Source organism: Grus americana, chromosome 31 (genome assembly GCF_028858705.1).
Source record: "Grus americana isolate bGruAme1 chromosome 31, bGruAme1.mat, whole genome shotgun sequence".
Classification (NCBI taxonomy): domain Eukaryota; kingdom Metazoa; phylum Chordata; class Aves; order Gruiformes; family Gruidae; genus Grus; species Grus americana.
The window spans coordinates 2,141,697-2,164,007 of record NC_072882.1 but is presented as its reverse complement, the minus strand read 5'-3'; the positions used below and the strand labels follow the sequence as shown (position 1 = coordinate 2,164,007).

Here is a 22,311-nt window from a genome sequence, read left to right as displayed (position 1 = left end):
GCCATCTGCACCCTGCTCCCCCCCTGCGGACCTCGGGACCTGGTGGGACGGAGGTGGGTGCTCAGCAGGGTGCTGGGACCTGGCCTGAGCCCGTTTCTGCTGAGCGCAGACGCGTCCTGGGCATCCCAAAGCTCCGCCACGCGCTGCTTTCCCAAGGGGACACCCCCAAGTGCTGTTCGCCAATGCCGTCACCCTCGGCGGTAGCTGCAGCATCGTCCTGCACCCCAAGGAGAATAAAAGGAACGTTTTGTGCCAGCTGCCTGGCTGTGGGACGCGGCTTCCGTCCGCCGCTCTCCTTGTTTCGCCTCTACGCTGCGGCACATTCATCGTTTAGGGCCGCGGGTTTGCGGTGAGCAGCGGGGTGACCCACGGGGACGCGCCAGCCCCTCACCCTGTCGCTAATACGGGTTAGCCGCGTCTCGAGGAGGAGCAAAAGCACCTTAACAAAACCTTTTCCTAGCTCTGTCTCAACACCGCGTGACCCTGGTGCTTCCCGGCCGTGAGCAGAGCTGCTGAAAGAACAAAATGACACGAGAAAGAGAAGGGAAAAATTAAAAAAAAAACCTTCCAGGTCCTCAGCTGTGCCGTGATCCCGTTAACTTTGAGCGCGCGCGAGCTCTGCTGAATGAGGGCCCGCGTTTCCAGCAGCCGCTCGGCTCCGCTTCGTGCCATCCCACGCAAGCCCAGCGGGTCTCGCGCTGCTGCACGCCTGACAGGCTGAATTGTGAAATTTAAATCGATAGGAAAATATTACTGAGGTTGAAGGAACGAGCTGAGCGCCTCTCGCCGTCTTCTTTCCTTCCTGTGTCTTTGCTCTCGCCGAGGGTAGCTGCCGCGTTTGCCGGTGCGTTCCTCCGGCTCCCTTAGCAACCTGCACGGAGGGTGGCCAGGGCGTTGCGGTATCTCCTCCCGGATCCGCGGTGAGGACGTGGTGTGGGAACTGGCCAAGTGGTACCCGAGCCAACAGGTTATTTTGAGATCACCCCGGTGTTTGCATCTCACCGAAGGGCTGGAGCAAGCCGTGAGCGGGGCGTGCGGTCGGGCGCTCCCCTTTGACTCATCGATAAGTTTTGAGCTGTCTCAGAGCGTGTCCCGTCTGTCGTTTTAATTGCAGGTGGCTCCATGTCCCAGCTCCAGAGCTCCTGGGAAATGCACCAGCCAAGCGTGGCGTATCTCCCGGATACAGGTAACGGATAACCCTGGATGCTCTCCTTGGGATCGTGGCTCTTTTTTTTTTTTTTCTCCCAGGGACCTTTCTCCCAGCGGCGTAGCAGATAAGGACTCCTGTCTTAAGGAGAACAGCCTCGGCTGGGCTGAATTTCAGCTGGGGTACAGATAAAACCAAGAAGGGAGAAAATTCCATGCGCCAGGACTGACTTAGGGAGCTGGGCCATCTCCCCGGGGCTTTGCGTGCGAGTTCCGCAGAGCTGCTCTGCCCTGGCAGGGGATGAAGAGGAGCCCGGGCTTTGCTGGGCTGGAGCGATGGCTCAGGCTGACGGTGAGATTTAAATCGTAGGGTTGTCCCCTGGCTTTCTTCTGAACTCGAGTTTGCTCCAGACTCACCGTCGCTGAGATAAAGGAGGATTTTTTTACAGGGCAATTCCAGCACCAGCTAAAAAAGCCTTTTGAAAGTAAGGCTAGACCCAGCAGTCTCTTGAATAAACATTTAGCCTTGCTCGGAAGGAAAAAAAAAAAAAAAAAAAGAGGTTGGGGAGGAAAAGGGAGAAAAAAAAAGGGAAAAAAAGGGGGAAAAAGGGGGAAAAAAGGGGAAAAAAAAAGAGAAATTTGGCACCATGAGAACTTCTAACCTTTCTTTTCCTGGCGCTTTTAGATACTCGGGCTTTCTAATAGCCGACAGACTTCTACCAGTGGCTGCTGTAAACCAGAAAAAGTCTTTGAAAAGCTTCATTTTAATATTCATTTTGGTGATGTGCAGCAGGAGCACTATTTCTTCCCTCCCTTGTTTACGTCCCTGTTGAGGATTTTTTTTAAAAAAACAAGGTTCATTTGCCTCGGTTTTGGGATTTTTCTCACTTTACGAGCGTGCCCCGTGCCGCTTCCTGTCTGCGTACAAGGGAAATTCTGCGCCAGCGTACGGGCGGCGTGACCTCTTTCCCTGTGGTTTTGTACCCTCGATTTGGGTGAATTCTGGTCCCTTCGAGGCTTTCTGAAAACAAACGTGAAGCAGCGGGCAGGGGGGAGGGGGAAAAACCCAAACCCCAACCCCACCTGGGTTTGGGGTGGGCTGTAGGAGAATCGAAGTGCAGCGAACTACGGTGAGCGTGTTCGGCGGTGTTTAAGGCTTGAGGGGTATGGAAAGGGGGGGATCAGCCCTGGTTTTACCGGGTACGTGAGTATCCATACTAAAAACTAGCTAAAACCTGCTTTTTTGGTGGCGTTACGGCGCGGGGGCAAAGGGAACGCTGAAGTTTCCCATCCCAAATGGCGTCGAAGCCGAGGAGGAATCTTTTATTTGCACCTAATTTGCTTTTTTTGGAAAGCGAAAAAGCTTTTGACGCCTTTACGAAAGAAAAACCTGGCTTTCTCTGCTCTCCCAGACATGGAGACCGTGGCTGCTAGCACATCGCTTCCCGACCCGGCCGGCGACTTCGACAGGAACGTGCCGCGCATCTGTGGCGTCTGCGGGGACAGAGCCACCGGTTTTCACTTCAACGCCATGACCTGCGAAGGCTGCAAGGGCTTCTTCAGGTGAGTCAGGGGCTTTGGGCAGGAGGAACCGTCGCTCCATCGCCAGCGAACCTTGAGGAGCAGGAGACCCGATCCTCGGGGTGCTGCCTGGCCGCGTCCCCCCAAAGCCGGGCTGCGGGTGGCTTTGCCGGACCCGTGCCTGCGAATCTTGCTGATGGACAGATCGCAAACTGTTTCCTTTCTTCTTGTGGCTTGTCGTGGCACCCCGCTACCGGGAAATAAGTTGTTTTCCCCCTAGCCAGAGATTTCCATCTGTCCCGGGAGCCTCGCAGACCTCCACGTGCTGTACGGGCGGGAGCGTGAGAGCCTCTAAGCACGCGATGGATGGAACCTGGGAAAAATACAGCTAAACCCAGCAGTTCGAAAACTGAACTGGCACGACGGCCACAAACTTCTTTTCTTTAAAGCAAGCTGCCTCTAACGTCTGCTCTGAAGCTCCATGCGCTTGGGTATGGAGATGCGCGTGGTCCTCTGCCCGCCTGGAGGAGCGGGCATTGAGCTTTTTCCAAAATCGGGGGGATCTTTGGCTCACAATTCTGGCTCTTGGGGGGCTGAAAGTAGCCGGAGGCTCTATATGTAGCTGGTTTGAGGATTTTTATTCCACTGTGGGGGTGAGGGTCTTGAGTTGGTCCTCAACAAGGCAGAAACATCTCCGAGTCTGGAGAGTCGCGGGTCCGTGGATATTTGTTAGCAGCTCGGCATCCAGGCGATGCTCAGACGGTGCTGAGCCGTCCACGTGGGAGTTCAGATCGTTTGCACCGAGTGAGAGGGTGACTAAGCGCTGGTGAAATGAAGCAGGATAACGACCGGCGCGGGACCGGCCGGGAAAAGCCTTGCTCAAGTATCTTGCGACGGCGGCACGGGCGGCCGCGGGATTGCCGACACCAGCGTTACGCCTCGAGCCGGGCTTGTACAAGCAACCAGAGCTTGAACTTTCACAGCAAAGTCCTAACTCCTCCTCCCCCGGCAGGAATTTGGGGCTAAACGGGGGTTTTCGCATACCACGGTCTCGCAGTCTGTTTTCAAACCAGGCGGCATCGAAGCCCGGCTGACCTGAGTGACAGCATTTTCCTGAATTATTGCTGCTAAATGAGTAACTCTTCTCTCAGATGCTCTCCTCCACACCCTGGTCTGGTGTCCCCAACCTTCCCCGTCCCCGTTGTGGCTGCAGAGGTGACGGTTTGACTTTTCCCCTCTGAAATGGCCCAGAGCTGCTCGATGAACCCGACGGGTGCGACGCGGCTCTCGCACGAACCTCGCGAGCCCTGCTGCCGCTTTCCCCGTCTCGATCGTCACGCCGTCGTAAGCCGTGCAAGACGTACAACTGTGTGACAGTATTTCTGAACAGACATCTTCACGATGCAAAAAGCTCTCGTCTGCAGCCAGCCCTTCATGCCCCATATAAAGCCTTTATTTTCAATTTCAGGCTCTTCAACTTTTTTTAACCTTCCTTTCCAGCCACGCTCACCCTTGGCGTGTTCTCTCTTGCTTTTTCTGAGCTCAGATATATATTTCATCTCTTTTACGGACCGGACGGAGTCCGGTTCTCTTGCACCCGGGGCACCGTAACGGAGGGCTGCAGCAAAACGTGGCCGGAGCCTCGGCTCGTACCTGCGTGACACGATTCTTCCCCCGGTGTAAAGTTCCCCAGGGAGGTGCTGGATTTACTGACTCTGTAGAAGGCGTTAGGAATTTACTGGCACCCCCGGGTGCTCAGACGCGCACGTAACCCGCAGCACAAACAGGCGTGAGGCAACCTTTGGCTGCTTGCTTCAAAGTCCGCTGTTTACTGATGATGCCAACGGCAACAGGAGCCTTTTATTGACCCGCGCTGTTTGCTCAGGAGCTCTTAAAAAGCAGCTCAGCCCGAGTGATTTATTCTGCTGCGTCTTGGCTGAAGCATCTGCAGTTTCTCTGATTTCTTCTGCAGTCCCAGTGTGGTTTTTGTTTTTTTTTTTCTTTCCCGCCCCCTTCCCGATGCAGCGACACTGGGCGTTAATGGCAGGAGCTGCTTGGAAAGGCTCCGGGTTATTTCAAAACCTCTGAAGTCCCCACCCAGCCCGTCTGCATCGCTGCATCTCCCACTCCTGTAATCCTCCCCGGTTCTGTGTCATCTTCGACAGCAAAGTTTTAAAAACAATCTTTCCCCAAAGGTCTCCGGAGGGATTCCAGGCCAAGGTGCGGTCGTCTGGAGGGCACCCAGGGTCAAAAGTGGGGGAACGGAGCTGGCAGAATTTGGGGGAGAAAATGCGAACGGATTTAAAACAAGCGATCAAGAGCTGCCGGCATCGACGGATGAACCAAGGGGCTTCCCTGGGCGGCTGCGTGGGTGTCACGGGGGGAGAAACGGGATTATCCTACCCCGAACGCTTTGTGATGGCCGTGCCAGGAGGTTCTGCTGCGGCCCCGGTGCCAAAATGACTCCTTGCAAGTTGGCCGTGTGTTGGTGGGTGACGGAAAGGACGTGCCCGGAAAGCCACGGCGGGGTTTGGTTATGAGTCGGGTGGCTTCCAGGAACCGCTGTTTCACAGGTTCTGCAAACGGGAGAGTGAGGTGTATCGAAAGCCCGTTTTGCTAATAAAAACTCAACAGGGTTACTCTGAAGATCAATCCTGCCCGGTAAAGGACCGAGCATCGCTAAGACCAGCCGCGTGATGTAGATCTGGTCCGGGCTTTGCCCTCCCTCCGGCGGGGGCTGCTAGTCACCATCTGGCTTTTATCTAACCACGCATTTCTGATAAGAAAAGCCGTTTCACGGAGGCGCTGGGCTTTGCTTTCTTCTGGGCGTGCTAGGCAGGACCGGCGGGCATGTGTCTGCCAAGGGGGGAGCTGAGCTGCCGCCGTCAGGGGCGGGTGGGTAATGATCTGGGTTTCTGGATGTAGAGCTGGAGTTCAGCAAATCGCAGCCCTCGCTGCACCTGCAGCGCTCTCCAGATCTGTTGGGCAAGATAAAGCCAGATGTGCTGCTCCTGCCCAGATGTGAGATGGGCATCCTGCAAGCGATGGATGCAGCCCGTGCTTTGCAGTGTTGGGTTTGCTTTGCAGGGTTGGATTTGCTTTGCAGTGTTAGATTTGGTTTGCAGTGCTGGGTTTGCTTTGCAGGGTTGGATTGGGTTTGCAGCGTTGGGTTTGCTTTGCAGCGTTGGGTTTGCTTTGCAAGGTTGGGTTTGCTTTGCAGGGTTGGGTTTGCTTTGCAGCGTTGGGTTTGCTTTGCAAGGTTGGGTTTGCTTTGCAGGGTTGGGTTTGCTTTGCAGCGTTGGGTTTGCTTTGCAAGGTTGGGTTTGCTTTGCAGGGTTGGGTTTGCTTTGCAGGGTTGGATGATTGAGTTTGCAGTGTTAGATTTGGTTTGCAAGGTTGGGTTTGCTTTGCAAGGTTGGATTGGATTTGCAGCGTTGGGTTTGCTTTGCAAGGTTGGATTGGGTTTGCAGGGTTGGGTTTGCTTTGCAGCGTTGGGTTTCCTTAGCAGTGCTGGGTTTGCTTTGCAGCGAATGGTGCCGGTGAGGAGCACGCATGGGAACGCTGTCCCTATTTCCCCCGTCACCACCAGGTACCACCACCCCGACCTCGGATCACATCGCTCCCTGCTCGGCAAACCCGAGCTCCCCTCGCTGCTGGCCGCGGCCGCGTTTGCTCTCTCTGGGTTTGCAGAGGGAGGGAACTCGTTATTTTTAACATTCGGCAGTCCGCCTGGGACGAGGATCTTAAATGAGCCTCGAAATGGCTGGTTTTATAAAAATACACCGGAGACGGACGCCGTGAGTTCCTGCGGCGGGGTGGACGGCCGCTCCTCTGCGCTGCTGGTGCAAATCGTGGCCCCTCGTAGCCGAGAGCCGCGGACCCTTGGGGCAGAGAAGCGACAGCTCGGCAGCCCTCTGTCGTGCCCAGCCACCCCGCGTTCGCCTAAACTGCAATTTTCATACCCAAACCCCTCATGCGCGGGACATCTTTCCCTGCCCGAGGGCATCGTGCGTCTCTGGCTTGTTTGTGCGTTCCCCAGCCTTGCCCCGGGCTGCGGGGGGAAAAAAACCGAACCGTCTGCCTGCCCCAGATGCTCAAAACCAGAGTCGCTCACCGAAACTGGGAGATTTTCAGGTGTTCAGTTCCAAATCCTGATTTTTTTTTTATCCCCCCCCCCCCCCCCCCTTGAGCTGAACGACATTTGTCCCTGTTCCCGGGAGAGCAAAAGTCCTCCGCTCAGTGAAAGGAGGAAAACCCCGAGAAAAGTGACAAACCGTGAAAAACCCCGAGAAAAGCGACAAACCGCGAGCCAGCTGCTGGGTGCAAGAGGAATTTCTCAGCGCGAGGCAGGTTACGGAGGGCTCTGCCGTCCGCCTCGCCTCTATTAATTCTCCTAAATGCATTTATTCATCCGCGGAGCGGAGGGGAGAGTAAAACCTCTTTGTTTACGTCTCCCTTTCTAAAATAGCCTCTAATTGCACGCTACGTGCCGCTCGGCTCTGCAGCCCGAGAACATATTTTATATTTATACCCTATAGAAGCGCAGGTTTGGCGTCGTTCCTGGACCTCGCAGCCTGCCGTCGCCCGTTCGGTACGGCCGCGTCGGTTTTCTGCACGGCTCGGCATCGCCGAGGGGTTTTCTTGCGGGAAGAGCAATTCTTTCTAGCAGGAGATTTTTTATCCCGGTGCTGAAATACAGCGTGAACTTGGTGGCAGATTTCTTGCTTTTTGTACCTGAATCGCATCTCAGCTCTGTTCCGCTGCTGCGTTTACCTCTGAGCATCCTCACTTTGATTTTCCCAACGCCGTGGTTACGCTGGGTCTGTTTTACCTCCATTTAAAAAAAAAAAAAAAAAAAAAAAATCACATCTTCACTTAAAACAACCGGCACCTTTAGAAATATTTGCAAATCCGGGAAAAGCTTCGCTCGCCGATGGCAAATCGTCGAGGAACCTTTTTCCCCGAGCAAAGACGCTGCGGCACCGAAACCGCCCGCGATGGACCGGCGTGGCCACGTCCATAACGTGTCATCAGCGGATGTCACACAGGATGGCCCCGCGGAAAAGCGAATTTAATTTTGTTTTTCGCTGGGAACTCTGCCTTTGACCCTTTGCACTTGGGAGATTTACGGTCCCGATCGCGGCAGCGGATGAACGTGGCGCGGGGTGGTTTTGGGTGGAAAAGAGGATTATTACGTGAAGCGGCGTTTCTCTCGTGTGCTGCAGCGAGGGTTCTTTCTCCGGCACGCGCAAACCCGTGCTCCGGCCGGTTCTAGCAAAGCCGGGCTTAAAGGCTGGTGAATGTTGGATGCCGCGCGGCTTCGCTACGTGCTGGTTTGCCGCTGCGGGGGTTTCTCTGCAGCCCTTCCACCCTTCTTCTGGCCTCCAGAATACCTGCTGGAACCCAGAAAGTGGCTGCACCCCTCGGCCGTGTCCCTGGGGGGAGTTTTCCTGTTCCGCGCTGGCCGGCAGCGCCCAAATCTCCAGGATCGAACCCCACTTTGTGTTCTCGAGCGACCGGCTGAGCTGCTCCGAGACATTTCCAGCATCCTCGTAGCAACCTCCCTCCAGCTCTGCGCTGGATTCGCGCTTGCGTCTCTTCCCGACGTTCAGAGCACCCTCTTGCGCCGTCGAAACGATGTCGATTTTAACTCAATACGTATTTTTTTTTTCCACAACGCCCCCCCCAGGAGAAGCATGAAGAGGAAAGCGATGTTCACCTGCCCGTTCAACGGCGACTGCAAAATCACCAAGGACAACCGGCGGCACTGCCAGGCGTGTCGGCTGAAGCGCTGCGTGGACATCGGCATGATGAAAGAGTGTGAGTACGGCGACGCGCGTGTCCCCCACCCCCGGAACGATCCTGCGACGCCCTTTCCCTCCTTGTCGGCGCGGAGAACGGGCGGGCGGAAAAACTCGAGAGCCCCGCCGGGATTTGGGGAGGATGCGAAGGGCGGGGGACGCGGCGGGTAACGATCGAGGGGAGCTCGTTTAATGATTGAGGCCGTGCCCGCGGCGCTTAGCGATTTGGGGAGTCGCTTTTATCGGAGCCAAGTCACCTTTGCTGGGGGATCGGCTCAGCGAGAGCATCCGGGGCTGTTTGCCGATGAATTCCAACTGAATTTAGTCCCCTTCTACTTCTGCAAAGTCATTGTCCTCTCTAGCGCGTTTTTGCGCGTTCCTCGCCGCATCCAAACAGGGAAAATTGAATTTTGAAATTGAAAAGTTCCATTGGCATGGAACCCGATTGCGTTTTGCTCTTGGGCTTTAATTTTTTTTTTTTTTTGAGCTTTTATTCTTGCAACATGAGTCCATCTGTCCGGCCACGTGCACAGCAGAGACTTAAATAAATAGCAGAGGGAAGTAAAGTGGTTTTTAACCTAATCCAAACACGCTAATGTTGTCCAAATATTTATTTTCTTCAACTATATTTATAGATAAGCAGCTTTTAAAAATAAAAATCATGCTTCCTTCTACATATACACGCTTTCCACGTCCAAAGTCTTCAGGAGAAGGCTGGGGTTCGCGTAGCGTTCGAACCAAAATAAGCTAGCTTCCTGCTAGGAGACATCGCAAACAGTCACGTCGTTTGATCGACGGACCTGGAAATTTGGAAAATTGGAAGTGGCGCTCGTTCCCTTACGCGAAAAATCAAAACCTGCAGGACAAAAAAAAAAAAAAGGCCTAAATTTCTAATTGTCCCAAAGATCGAGAAGATCTCGGGATTATTTTATTCTCTTAAAGTAGCATCCGCGTCCCAGAAAGAGGGAGAAAAAGACCGTATAATACAGCTGTAGCCGGTCGGCGCGGTTCATTTGGCGTAACCGTTGCTAACGAGGGAAACGTGTCGATTCGCACCGGTTAATTACCCAGGAGAGGCTGGAAAATTGGGCGGCAGCGACGCACGGGGTTGTTTGCGCCCCACCGACGCCGGGTCCCAGGAACGTCCGCGCTCTCCGCGGGAGTTAATTTTAAGCGACCTCGTTAGCAAACCGTTACTGGATTAACAGAACCTGACCTGAGGAGACTAAAAATAGCCTTCCGGGGGATTTTGGTTAAACGGAGGGGAACGAGGTGTGCCGCTGCTATTTTTGGGTCGAATCAGGGATAGCGAGGATCTTGGAGGAGGGGAGTTGTGGCTTCGGAGGTGACGAGGGTGGTGGCAGGCAAGGATCTGAGTCCGGAGCGGAACTGAGAGGATGAGACGGGGGTAAAGAGGAGGAGGAGGAGGAGGAGGGCAGAGCCCAGCAGACCTTGCGCCTCTGTGAATTTGGGGTCTGGTACGGGCAGAGCCCCCTCCATCCCCGGCGCGTGCGGTGTGTGGATGTCCCGGATGATTTTTAGACATCGCCTCCATGCAGGGCTGAGACCATCCAGGTCCCCTTCCGGGCTTGGCTTGAGCCGAACCTGCGGACCAGACGCTGCGGCGATGGGCTGGAGGAGGCGACGAGGAAGGGATCGCGTGTCTTCGAACTCGTACGGAACAAAAAGCCCTGAGCCACCCACGCTCCCGGGGGAGCTGGCGACGGCGTCGGGGCGGCCACTGTCCCCGAAGGATGGGGGGACCGGGGTGGCGGCGGGGGGAAGGTTGGAAGGCGGAGGGCGGCCGAGGTTACGGCCATAAGGCTGGAGCAGGATTTACAGCCGCACCGCAAACGCCTGGGTTCACCCCGAGCTGTCCGCAGCCAACGTTAGCAAATATTTGTGGTTTTCCGCCTGTCTTATCTGCGCAGGGTAAAGCGCAGGGCAGGATCGCGGGCTGGGAGACGGGCAGAGGCGAAATCCGCTTCGCGACCCGAGCCGTCGCCTTTGGGAACTCTCCGCTCTCCGGGGCGGTTTCCCTTTGGAAAAGGTTTCCCTTCGCAAAGCGATGCCGCTGGTTTTTCCTAGGATGACGCTTAGCACGAATATACTTCAAAGCAGGGCGAAGTGTTCGTTACCGGACTATCCTGCCTGTTTCGGCACCGGTTTGGGCAGCAAAATGTTGAATTTGCCCTTTTTTGCCCTACAAAATCACCTTTTGCCACGTGCCCAGAGCTCAGGAGGGGACGTCCGTCCCTCAGGGCATCGGATGGACCCCTAACCTCTGGGTGATTCCCCTCTCGGCGTCTCCGTCCCTTCTGCCCCGACCTTGAACCGCGTACGGCTCATCCGTCCGAAGCAGGACGATAAATTAGGCATCACCAAATCGAGCGGCCGAAGGGACCCACGAGCCCTCCCCGGGGCTGCAGCGCTCTCACGGCGTCGAATTTATTCTCTCCCCACCACTTTATTTTGCTGCTGGGGAATTTTTTTTTGGGGGGGGGGTGGGGGTGGGGAATCAGTGAATCTCCCCGGCCGCATCCTGGGGCAGTTTGTGCCTCGGCAGCCGGGTCCTGGGACGTTGGGGAGGTGTTTGCAGATAATCCCCCCCCTCTGGGGTCAGCAACCCACGGATCTTCTCTCTCCCCTTTTCCAAGGAAAAGGCTGGCTGGGATCGGGTTGTGGATCCTCGCTACGAGGCTCGATTTATGATCTCAGTGCTGAAAATCCCCAAAGACGGGGAGGGGTGGGGGGGAAAAACCAAACAAAAAACCAACCCCACGCCATCTCGGAGTCAGGGAAAGGAGCAGAAACTGGAAGGAAATTGTGCGGAGAGAGGGGAATTTCCCGAATCGGGAGAGATGCTGGGGGAGCAGCCAGGGCAGCAGCATCCAGCAGGGTTACGGTTGTCGAGGGTGGGACCGTGGGACGAGGGTGAGCAGGGAGGGAGGTGCCATTTCCAGCTCTCCTCCGCTTCCCCGAATAGGCGGCGATACTCAAAAGCAAAAAAAAAATTAAAAAAAAAATTAAAAAAAAAAAAAGTCCCTGCTGCCCCAAATGTGGAATGTGTTATTCCCCGGCCCCGGGAGCCGCCGCACGGCGACGTTGTGCAACGCCGGATTCGGGGAGCCGGAGAGCGGCCGAGCGGCGAAGCGGGAGCGCGAGAGGGAGGGCAGAGTTGTGGCTGTCCGGGAAAACCTCGTTTGGCAGCGGCCGGCCGGGAAGGGTCTCCGCTCCCCACGGGCTCGAAGCACGCGTCGTAAACATCCAGAGTCCTTTAATTAGAGCGGATGGGAACCGGCGGCTGGAAAGCTCTCTGCGAAATCTGCGCGAGCATCACCGCCGTCGCTGCGACTCGCTTGGCGCGGGGAGAGCAGCAGCAGCCGGGGACCCCGCGGTTGGCGTCGCCACTCCGATTTAACTCCGGTGCGGGTCCGGGCGCTGCGGTTTAAATCGCTGCTGCTTGCCCGTCGCTGCAAGTTTTCCTCCTCTCCGCTTTCCGTGCGAACCCACATGCGGTAGGAGACGGACGCAGCCCGGAGCATCCCCCCCACCCCCCCGCCCCTCGCAGCCATCGCTACGTTTGGGTCCCCGTCGCGCATCGGGGTTTTATCGGCATCGGGGTTTTATCAGCATCGGGGTTCTTTTACCGGCCGCGTCTCCCCACGACAGAGGTGTCGGGGTTTGGGGCAGGACAGCGAGGCTGACAGGGGCGATTTTGGGACAAACAGCCGGGACGGGTGAGGCTCCGCTCCCCGGCTTCCGAGGGTGCCCCCGGGGTGTTCACCGTGATGTGGTGCAGAGCAGCGCTGGGCACCCTCCGCAGTTAAAACAGGGTCACGATGCCGCTCGGGGGACGACACCCCCCCCACCCCGATACACGTCCCTACACCGCGTTGAACTGCTCCTGTCGCCGCTTGGCCCTCACGCTTTCCGTTTGGCTGCTCTGGTGCTTCCAAGCCCCTGGTTTCGGCGGGGGCTGCAGGGTCGTACCCCCCCGGGGGGGCTGTACCCCCACACGCTGCCCTCGGTGCCGGCCGTGGCTTTCCCTGCTGCCCCCGCGGTGTCTGGCGAAGAGGGACAGCGTCTGTCTGGATGGATTTCGGGTCAGGGCAGCCCACAAACCCTCCGCCGCATGGTCGGTCGTGCCAGGAGTCTGTGGCCGGACGCCTCCGGCTCGGCGTTCGGGAGGAAATCCGCGCCGGGATCTTGAGTGGAAGGTGCAGGCGTCGAGCTGCTTCCCCACCCCGCGTTCCCGCTCGAGGGACGTGGTGGGCAGCATCCATCCTGCCGCCGAAAGGAAACGAGCCCAATCCTTTTCCCCAGGGCTTCCCCAAAGCCGTTCCCCCGTCCCCTTCGGGTTTGCTGCTCCCTGGCATCACCGGGAACGATTTCACCAGAAACGCCGGGGGTGGTTCTCGATCTGCAGTGCCGATGCCGGGCTGTGTCTTGGCTTGCACGAGTACCGCTGTGTCACGGCACGGGCGTTCACGCCGCCAGACGAGCTAAAACGAGATCGTAACTCCCCTTTATCTGATTTTTTTTTTTTTTAAACACCTCCTTCGGGTTTTAATCTTCTCTGGGCTCCGGCAAATCCTATCGGAGCATTAAACGCCAAACCCGGGACCCGCTGCCGGCTGGAGCCACGGCCCGTTTCCATCACCACAGCGACGTGCAGCCCGGGACGTGCAGGGAAACGGGATGTTCCGTCCTTTTCAGCGCCTACCGGACCGAGAAAGGCTGCGGCTCACTGTTTCAAATCTCTCGGCGGGGTGGATTTCCTAAAGGCGGGTGGGAAATCCCAAGGAAATTTCCCTTGCAGTCTTGCCCCAACACAGAAACATCCTTTTCCTTTCCTGTCTGCTCTGCGGATGCTTCCCAACTTCAGATCAATTCGCTCGCGGGATCTGAGACTTGCTCGCTGTAGATGCCTGTGATGATGATGATGATGATGATGATGATGATGATAATAATAATAATAATAATAATCATCAGAACAGGAGACGGGAAACTCTTAATTTTTTTCCCCGAGCGGTCGGGCTGTTCCCTGCGGAGCTACCCGGAACGTGCCGGCCGTTCCCGTGTCCCCGAGATCTTCAAGTCGCCTTTGAGATTGTGCAAATTTGAAAATGTATTGGAAAAACGCCGGGGGCTAAAGGCGGCAGGAGGGAGCGGGGACCGCGAACGGCTCTTTGCCTCCAGCCCTGCGACCACGGCTCCCGCCGACCTCTCATCCCAAATTCCGTCTCGGCTCTCCGTAACCCAAGGCAGGCAGAAAGCCGCCCGCCATCAGATAACGTGCTTGGGTTTTGGTTGGGTTTTTGGTTTTGGGTTTTGTTTTTTTTTTTTTTTAATGACTGGTTAAAGGGCTAATAACATCTTGAGGAAAACGAGCTCTGGTATTTTTAGGACCCGCCGGCTGGATGAGTATTAACGAGCGCTTTCGCGAACGTGTCGGTTTGGTTGTGGGACGGGGCGGGGGGGGGTGTCACTACCCCCAAGAGATCGTTGTGGCTCCGTGTTGCTTTTCTTCTCTTTCAACCCCGTCTTGAAGCTCTTTTTATGAAGATTGGAGCCCGCATCGCCCGGGTTGCGCTCCCCTTCCCTAATTAAACGGGAGCAGCTCTGCGTATCGCCCTTGGATCGACCCTTGGCCACCGCCAAAGCCCGTCACCCGTAATATCAGCCGTAAATACCCGACCCTGGGAATTTATACGTCCCCTCGGCTTAAAAATGGTTGCGATCCTGCACTGGATACCCAGACTATCGCTGCCGCAGCGCGGTTGCCGGACAGCGATGCCACGTCACGCTCCCTTTGGCGGCGGCGGCGGAGCGAGATGAACCCGCTGGCCTGAGTCCTGCAGGATGGAGATTTCTTTTCACCCGAAAGCCCAGAGCGAACAGCAAGGTTGCGGGGCAGACGCACGGCCGACGTGACCTCGTCACACCCGATCCTCGTCTAAAAAGCACCCAAAGCGGGTTATAAACCGCCGCCGGTCTCGTAGCGGGACGCCGTGCCGCGGCGATGGAGGACAGGAGCAGGCTGGGGTGGATGCGGGTTTAATAACGGATTTAGTAAAAGGCGATGGGGACGGCAGTGGCGTCGCCGCGGTCCCCGTTTGTGACGCTTTGCCTGTCCCTGCAGTCATCCTGACGGACGAGGAGGTCCAGAGGAAGCGTGAGATGATTCTGAAGCGCAAGGAGGAGGAAGCGCTCAAGGAGAGCCTGAAGCCCAAACTCTCAGAGGAGCAGCAGAAAGTCATCGACATCCTCCTCGAGGCGCATCACAAAACCTATGACCCCACGTACGCCGACTTCACCAAATTTCGGGTACGTCCGGGACACGCCAGCCCCGATCTGCGTGCGCAGCGCCGAGCGGTTCCTGCCCGGATGCACCGAACCCGTTCCATCCCACGACCTCACAAGTTCAAAAAACCCGTTCCATCCCACGACCTCACGAATTTTTTTAACTCCTCCAGTTTTTTAAAAAAAATCCCGATGCCAAAAAATAATCCCAACCAGCCCCTCTCCCCCCGAACCAGGCGAACGCCCACCACCGAATTGCTCTCCCGTCCCCGTTGCTCACCTCCTGCTCTCTCCTCCAGCCCCCCGTGAGAAGCAACGCCAGCGGCAGGGGGGCTGCTCGCTCCTCCTCCATCCTCACCCAGGACTTGTCCTCGGAGGATTCCACCGACCTCTTTGGCTCCGAAGCCTTCGGCACGTTTCCAGGTACCGCGCTCGCCTCTCCCTGGGTGACAGGGGTAGAGGTGCGGCAGCTTTACCCAAATCTGGCCACCCGGACCCTCGGTTTTACCTCTTTCGGGGAGGTTAGTGAACTCTTAAGACCCTCCTGGGGGGGTGTTGACCGTTCTCCCTCTCTGCAGAGGCCGTGGAGCCCCAGATGTTTTCGAACCTTGTCCTCTCCGAGGAGAACGACGAGAGCTCCTCGATGAACATCGACTTCTCTCACCTCTCCATGCTCCCGCACTTGGCCGACCTGGTCAGCTACAGCATACAGAAGGTGATCGGCTTTGCCAAAATGATCCCGGGATTCAGGTGAGACGGTCGCTCCCGGATCCGATGTCCGTGGTCGTTTTCCACTCTCGGGAATCCCCCGTCCTACCCTTCGCAGCCGGATCATTTTTCTCTGTTTCACCTTCGCAGCTCTCCCTCGGGCTCTTCCCTTCCCAGGTCTGTTCCTACCTTCACGTTTTCTGTCTCTCCTCCTCCTCGGGGTTTACTCCTCTTCTATCTTTACCCCAATTCACCCCAGACTCAAAACGTTTGAGCTCCTACGATGCTGGAGGCCGCGCCAGCAGTTCCCCATCCCGGTTTGTGAAGGACCCGAGGTCCCGTTTAACTCCGGGCTGACGCTCGGGGCGCTGCTCGGTGCCACCCGGTAAATGTAGCTGCGGAAATACCTGTGGCTTAATTTACACGGAAAGCCGGGGTGAAGGGAGACATTGGGGTCCCCCCCGGCGAAGGGGAAGGGGGTCACGGATGGACAACGTGGCGCGCGGGCCGTTCCTTCGCTCGCCGACCAGGTCTCGCATCGCCTTGCGTGTGTGTGTGTGTGTGTGTCCCCTCTTCCCCGGCTCCGCAGGGACCTGGCGGCGGAGGACCAGATCGCCCTGCTGAAATCCAGCGCCATCGAGGTGATCATGCTGCGCTCCAACCAGTCCTTCACCCTCGAGGACATGACGTGGACCTGCGGCAGCAACGACTTCAAGTACAGGATCAGCGACGTCACCCAAGGTATAAAGGGGATTTAAGGATCCTCGGGGCGGGGGGGCAGAGAGATCCCGGGCGACGCGTTGGGAACCGGGCGCCGAAGGTGGGAGAGGTGCACCCGGTGCAGCGGGGAAGCGATGATACGGAGCCAAACCGCCCGTAGGTTTCAAAAAATAGATTTCAAAAGCAAAATCTGCTCCATAATCTCCTGCTTTAGAGAAACTACCACAGAGAAAAGTACGATTAGAACCCAACGTGCTTTTAGCTGTATCCAAAGTCCTTTTCCGCTGTCCCGGCTCTCTGCTGCGCTGGAAGAGGAGCTGCCGAGCTCCAGGGAGATCTTTTATTTTTATTTTTTTTTTATTTTTATTTTTTTATTCCCCCCCGGAGCGGGCTGTGCTAAAAGTCTTTTCTCCTCCCAGCTGGCCACAGCATGGATCTGCTGGAGCCACTCGTGAAATTCCAGGTCGGCTTGAAGAAGCTGAACCTTCACGAAGAAGAGCACGTGCTCCTCATGGCCATCTGCATCCTGTCCCCAGGTAGGAGGACGCGAATCCCCCCCCCGAGGTCACCAACCCGCCGCGTTTTTTAACCTCGTCCCCCAAAATAAACCCATCCCCCATCCCTACCAGCTGGGAAAAGGGAAAATCAACCTCGTTTTTCGGTGGCGTTTCCTAGATCGCCCGGGCGTGCAGGACACCTCGTTGGTGGAATCCCTCCAGGATCGCCTCTCGGAGATCCTCCAGACCTACATCCGCTGCAGGCACCCTCCTCCCGGCAGCCGCCTGCTCTACGCCAAGATGATCCAGAAGCTCGCCGACCTCCGGAGCCTGAACGAGGAGCACTCCAAGCAGTACCGCTGCCTCTCCTTCCAACCCGAGCACAGCATGCAGCTCACGCCGCTGGTGCTCGAAGTCTTCGGCAACGAGATATCGTGACTCGGCAGGATGTCGCGACGCCGGCCGCGGGATCGAGCGCGTGTGCGCGCGTGTGTGTGTCCCACCGCTAAAGGGATAAGTCAGCAGCGAGCGGAGGGGACGTGGCGGGAGATTTGGACGTAGACGGGTTGGTTTCACACTACTGGGGGGTTCCTGCTCCGTCTCAGCCGCGGCGGGTGAGGTTTGGTCGCCGCGGAGTGGTGACAGACCCAAATCCGTGTGGGGTTTTTTTTTTCCCCCCGTATTCCGTGAGCGGCTTTTTCCCCTTCCCTGCTGGCTGTGAGAGCTGACTTATCCCTTTACGGATGTTTTTGAGGCCAGGCTGCCTCGAATCATTTCTTTCTTGACCCCAAAAAACAAAAAAAAAGCCCCCAAAAAATCGGGTTGCTTGGAAAGAGAAGCGCTGGGGTGGTTTTTTGGGGGGACACACGGACCCACGGCGTTGCTGAGCCCTCAGCGCCGTCCTCCGCTCCCCTCCTAAACCCTGCAGCGCTCGTTCCCCCCCCGTTTCAAAAAGGGAGATGCCGGTTGAATTGCACACACCCCCCCACACCCCCCCACACCCCATCGGGGCTGCGTCCCCAAAAACCGCTCCCGTGGGACAAGGCTGGATGCGTCTGTGGCAGCCGCCGAGAGGGGACATTTCGGGAAACCATTTGAATTTACTGTTCCCCACACTACTGCCCGGCGTGGGGGGAGCAGGGCTCTCCAGCAGAACCCCTGGGACTGTGTGTGTACCCCCCACACCCACCCACAGCCCCTCGCAGCCCGTGACGGCGTCGCATTAACCGCCGCGGCCCCAGCCCGGCTTTGGCACCTCGTGGTGTCCCGTGCCACGCTGGGACCGGGTGCCGGAGGCTGCTCCGTGCCGGTGACCCCCCCCCCCCGCCACACACACACCCCGGGGCCAGTGGAGCCACCCACGGGGGGGGGTTGAGGGGGGGCAGGGAGGCTCCTGGGCCCCCCCGGGCCGTGCACAGCGTCTGGGAAGGGCCCCTGCTGCTCCTTGCAAATAAAAGTCTCGCTTGGGAACGGCGCCCGGGCTGGTTTTTGGGGGGGTTTGGGGGGAGTGGGGGGGGCTGCGTGTCCATCTGTCCCTGCGTGGGCTGGACAGGACCGTGGGTGTCTGTCCTGGGGGGCTGGCAGAGGGGTCCGTGTGGGCTGGGCAGCGCCTGTGCCCGGTGGGTGTCCGTGTCCGTGTCCGTGTGTCCGTGCCCGTGTGTCCGTGTCCGTGTCCGTGTGCCCGTGCGCGTGTGTCCGTGTGCCCGTGTGTCCGTGTGTCCGTGTCCGTGTGTCCGTGTCCGTGTCCCGTGTCCGTGTCCCGCGTCCCCCCCCGTGTCCCCCCCCGTGTCCCTCGCGCCGCCGGGGGGCGGTGCCTCCAGGCAGCCCCGCCCTCGCCCCGCCCCCTACGGCTCCGCGAAGGGCGCATGCGCACTCACAGCCGGACAGAGGTAGGCGCATGCGTAGTCACGCTGAGGCGTGTGCTGGGCGGTCATCTGGCGCATGCGCGCAGCGGACAGGCGGGGACGGGGTAAATTGGCGCATGCGCAGGGTGGAAGGGCGAGGACTGGGCGGGGCTGGTGAAGGTGAGGGGCGGAGTCGTGGGAACGAGGGGAGGCTGGCGCATGCGCAGAACAGACGGGCGAGGCCTGGGGCGGTGGCAACGCATGCGCAGAGAGGCGGGGAGGGGTCGGGTGGGGTTAGCGCATGCGCAGGCCAAACACGGACAGGTGCACAGGTGTTCGCGCATGCGCCGTACAGAAGCGTCGGCGAGGCGGTGCTGCGCATGCGCAGTGCCATGCCAGGCGCCCGGCGCGCGCTCCGCCTCATGGCCGCCGCCGTGGGCACCGGGAGCGGGGCCGGGGTTGGGCCCAAGCGGCCGCGGCCTGAGCCCGCCCCGAGCATCGGCACCCACGACGGTACCTTCCACTGCGACGAGGTGCTGGCGTGTTACCTGCTGCGCCTCCTGCCCCGCTACCGGGTACGGCCCCGGAGCACCGTGCGGTTGAAACCGGGATTTGCGGCCTGCTCGGGCCTTCTCGTAACCGGGCCTGGCTCCCTCCCGGCACCGCTGCAACGGGATGGGGACCCCGTGGCATGCCCCGACCCCTGCCCGTCCCCGAGTCCCGGGTCCCTCCTCGGGGCTCCCCCTGAGATACCCGGTCTCCCTTCGGGGTGCCCCGTTACCCGGGGGCAGCTCCCGGGGACCCCCCCCCCCCGGGTTCCTCCCCCTCACTCCAACCCCCGGCAGGACGCGGAGGTCGTTCGCACCCGGGACCCCCAGCGCCTGGCCCAGTGCGACGTGGTGGTGGACGTAGGGGGGGAGTACGACCCCGAGCGACACCGCTACGACCATCACCAGAGGTGAGACCCCCCCCACGCCCTGGCGGTCCCCCACGCCCCGGGTCCCTCGGGGCTGACCCCACGGCCCCGCAGGTCCTTCACGCAGTCCATGCGGAGCCTCCGGCCCGACAAGCCCTGGACCACGAAGCTGAGCAGCGCCGGGTTGGTCTATTGTCACTTCGGCTCCCAAATCCTGGCGGGGCTCCTGGGGCAGCCCGAGGACGGTCCCGTCGTGACGGCGCTCTACGATAAGGTACCGCGGGAACCAGGAGGGCTTCCCTGGGGCATCGCCCTGTAAGAGAGAGCTCTGGGGAGCGCGACCCCATCCAAAAGGGGACCAGTTTGTTCCAGGTACTGGTGGGGAGCTGACCCCCAGTGTCCCCGCGCTGTCCCCAGCTGTACGAGAACTTCGTGGAGGAGATCGATGCCATCGACAACGGCATCGCGCAGGCGGAGGGGGAACCCCGCTACGCCCTCACCACCACCCTCAGCGCCCGCGTGGGCCACCTGAACCCCCGCTGGAACGACCCCGACCAGGACACTGAGGTGGGGATGGGGGACGGGGTGGGGGGGCAACTTGGGGCCACCCCGCTTGGGGCCACCGCTGACCCTCCTCTGCGTCCCCAGGCGGGGTTCAAGCGCGCGATGGAGCTGGTTGGGGGCGAGTTCATGGACCGGCTCAACTACTACCACCGCGCGTGGCTGCCGGCGCGGGCGCTGGTGGAGGAGGCCATCCGGCGACGCTTTGAGGTACCTCCCGTGCCAGTTGGGGGGGGGGTGTGTGGAAATTTGGGGAGGGGCACGGGGTGAAGAGAGGCCAAGTCCCCTTGGGGTAAACGTGCACGGTCCAGGGCACCCCTTGCGCCCCAGAGCCCTACACACAGCCGTGCACCCCCTCCTGTGCCCCTATATCCTTCCATATGGCCGTGCACCCCCTCCTGTGTCCCTATATCCTTCAAGATAGTCATGCACCCCCTCCCATACCCCTATATCCTTCCATACAGCCGTGCACCCCCTCCTGTACCCCTATATCATTCTATCCAGTTATGTACCCCCTTGTATACCCCTATACTCCTACGCACAGCCACATCCCCCCTTCTGCTCCCCTGTACCCCTACACACGGCCGCGCACCCCCTATACATATATATATAGCGCTATACACACCTGTATATGCCCCCCCCGCCTCCCTGTGCACCCCAACATTCCCCTGCCCCCCCGGAACTCCCCGTGCAGGCTCGGCAGAGCTGCGGATGGATGAAGGGGTGGGGGGCGGTGGAGGGGGGGGGGCGTGCTGTGCAGGCAGGACACCCCGTGTGCCCGGCATGTCCCACCCCCGCGCAGGTGGACGCGAGCGGGGCGGTGCTGGAGCTGCGGCAGGGCGGCTGTCCCTGGAAGGAACACGTCTTCAGCCTGGAGCAGGAGCTGGCGCTGCCCCGGCCCCTCCAGCTGGTGCTTTTCCCCGACCGCGGCGGGCAGTGGCGGGTCCAGAGCGTCCCAGCGGGGCCACACACCTTCCAGAGCCGGTGAGAGCCGTCCCCTCGCCGCGTCCCCCCTCCCTGACGGCAGGTTTTTACCCCTCACCTCCCTCTTTTCCCCCCCTCCCCACTGCAGCCTCCCTCTCCCCGAGCCCTGGCGAGGCATCCGGGACGAGGAGCTGTCCCAGCTCACCGGCATTCCCGGCTGCGTCTTCGTACACGCCAGCGGCTTCATCGGAGGCAACCGCACGCGGGAGGGGGCGTTGGAGATGGCGCGGCAGACGCTGGCACAGCAGCATGGGGGGGGAACATAGAGTGGATGAAGCCCCCCCCCCCCCAATCACGGTCATGCCAAAAGGGAGCCCTTTGCCCAGCGCAGGGGCGTTCCAGGGAATGCTGCTGGGTGAGGGCTGAGACCGTCCCCGCTCAGCACATGTACTGGGATCACAGCAGGACACTGAACTGGAGCTGGCTGGGGGGGACTGGGCTCCCCCCGGGGTGTCACTGGTCCCAGTGTTGGACTGGTGCAAACCCAGTTGGATCCCAAACCAAGAGACTTCTCAGATCCAGTTCCCTGACAACTGTCCCCGTTCCCAAGGTGTACCTGCTGCCAGTGGCTTCCCAACACCAGTAAAAACCAGTCCGTTCCCAGTGCATTCATTGCTCAGGCAATGGGGGACTGAGGGGTGTCCTTGGGGTGGGGGGGGCGTGGGGGGGTGCGGGCATCACTGGGAGGGGAACGTGGGCATCCTGCTGCCCCCCCGCCACCAACCCACGCAGCTGGCACTATGGGGGGGTGGGGACAGATGGACACGGAGCCCCCCCTCGCTTCAGCTCCAGGGCGATGCAGGCAGCCTGGCTGCTGCTGCTGGCGCTGGGGCTGCCCGCCTGCCCCCCGGGCTGCCGGTGCCCTGGGGGGGCCCCCCCGGGGCTGCCCCCCACTGCTGGGCGCAACGAGACGCTGGCGGGGGGCAGGCGGGCGCCGGACGCAGCGGTGCTGGCGGCTGTGGGCGGGTGGTTGGGTGCTGTCCTCGTCTACGTGGGCCGGTACGTGCGGCGGAGCCGAGCTGAGACGCGGTTACACCTCGAGTACCTGCGGGCGCTGCCCTGCGAAGCACCCAGCCCCGAGGAGGAGGAGGAGGAAGAGGATGATGAAGCAGTGCTCAGCACCGTCCTCTGAGGCGCCGTGGGGACAAGCCAGCACCAGCAGCACAGCGGGGAGCCCCAAGGACAGGGGGAAGCCCCCCCAGAAGTGCCTCAGCAGCTGTAGTGGGTTCGTACCCCCCTTGTTTTTACCCCATACCCTCCTGCCACCCCTGTCCAGGCTCGGCTGCTCCTGCCCCGGGTCATGCCGT

General features: G+C 59.4%; 2 protein-coding genes across 11 annotated transcripts in view; both read left to right on the top strand.

Moving 5' to 3' along the window:
• Positions 1-17,526, top strand: part of VDR (vitamin D receptor) — a 37,726-nt gene extending 20,200 nt beyond the window's left edge. For 5 of the 10 annotated variants that reach the window (XM_054806968.1, XM_054806969.1, XM_054806972.1 and 2 more), the window contains 10 exons: positions 1,115-1,186; positions 2,559-2,709; positions 8,357-8,487; positions 14,614-14,798; positions 15,074-15,197; positions 15,353-15,524; positions 15,633-15,659; positions 16,072-16,223; positions 16,622-16,738; positions 16,878-17,526. In XM_054806968.1, the coding sequence (XP_054662943.1) occupies positions 1,123-1,186; positions 2,559-2,709; positions 8,357-8,487; positions 14,614-14,798; positions 15,074-15,197; positions 15,353-15,524; positions 15,633-15,659; positions 16,072-16,223; positions 16,622-16,738; positions 16,878-17,137 (1,383 nt within the window). In that variant the 5' untranslated portion in view covers positions 1,115-1,122 and the 3' untranslated portion in view covers positions 17,138-17,526. Of the gene's footprint in view, positions 1-1,112; positions 1,499-2,558; positions 2,710-8,356; positions 8,488-14,613; positions 14,799-15,073; positions 15,198-15,352; positions 15,525-15,632; positions 15,660-16,071; positions 16,224-16,621; positions 16,739-16,877 lie in introns of those variants that run through there. The other 5 variants (XM_054806973.1, XM_054806967.1, XM_054806975.1 and 2 more) reach the window with 4 other exon arrangements.
• Positions 17,527-18,914: 1,388 nt separating this feature from the next.
• On the top strand, positions 18,915-21,610 carry MYG1 (MYG1 exonuclease). Its single transcript, XM_054806992.1, has 7 exons — positions 18,915-19,118; positions 19,389-19,501; positions 19,574-19,733; positions 19,877-20,026; positions 20,108-20,230; positions 20,823-21,004; positions 21,093-21,610. Exons 1-7 carry the CDS (start codon positions 18,924-18,926, stop codon positions 21,268-21,270), a joined length of 1,101 nt encoding a protein of 366 aa, XP_054662967.1. The 5' UTR covers positions 18,915-18,923; the 3' UTR covers positions 21,271-21,610.
• Positions 21,611-22,311: the final 701 nt, after the last annotated feature.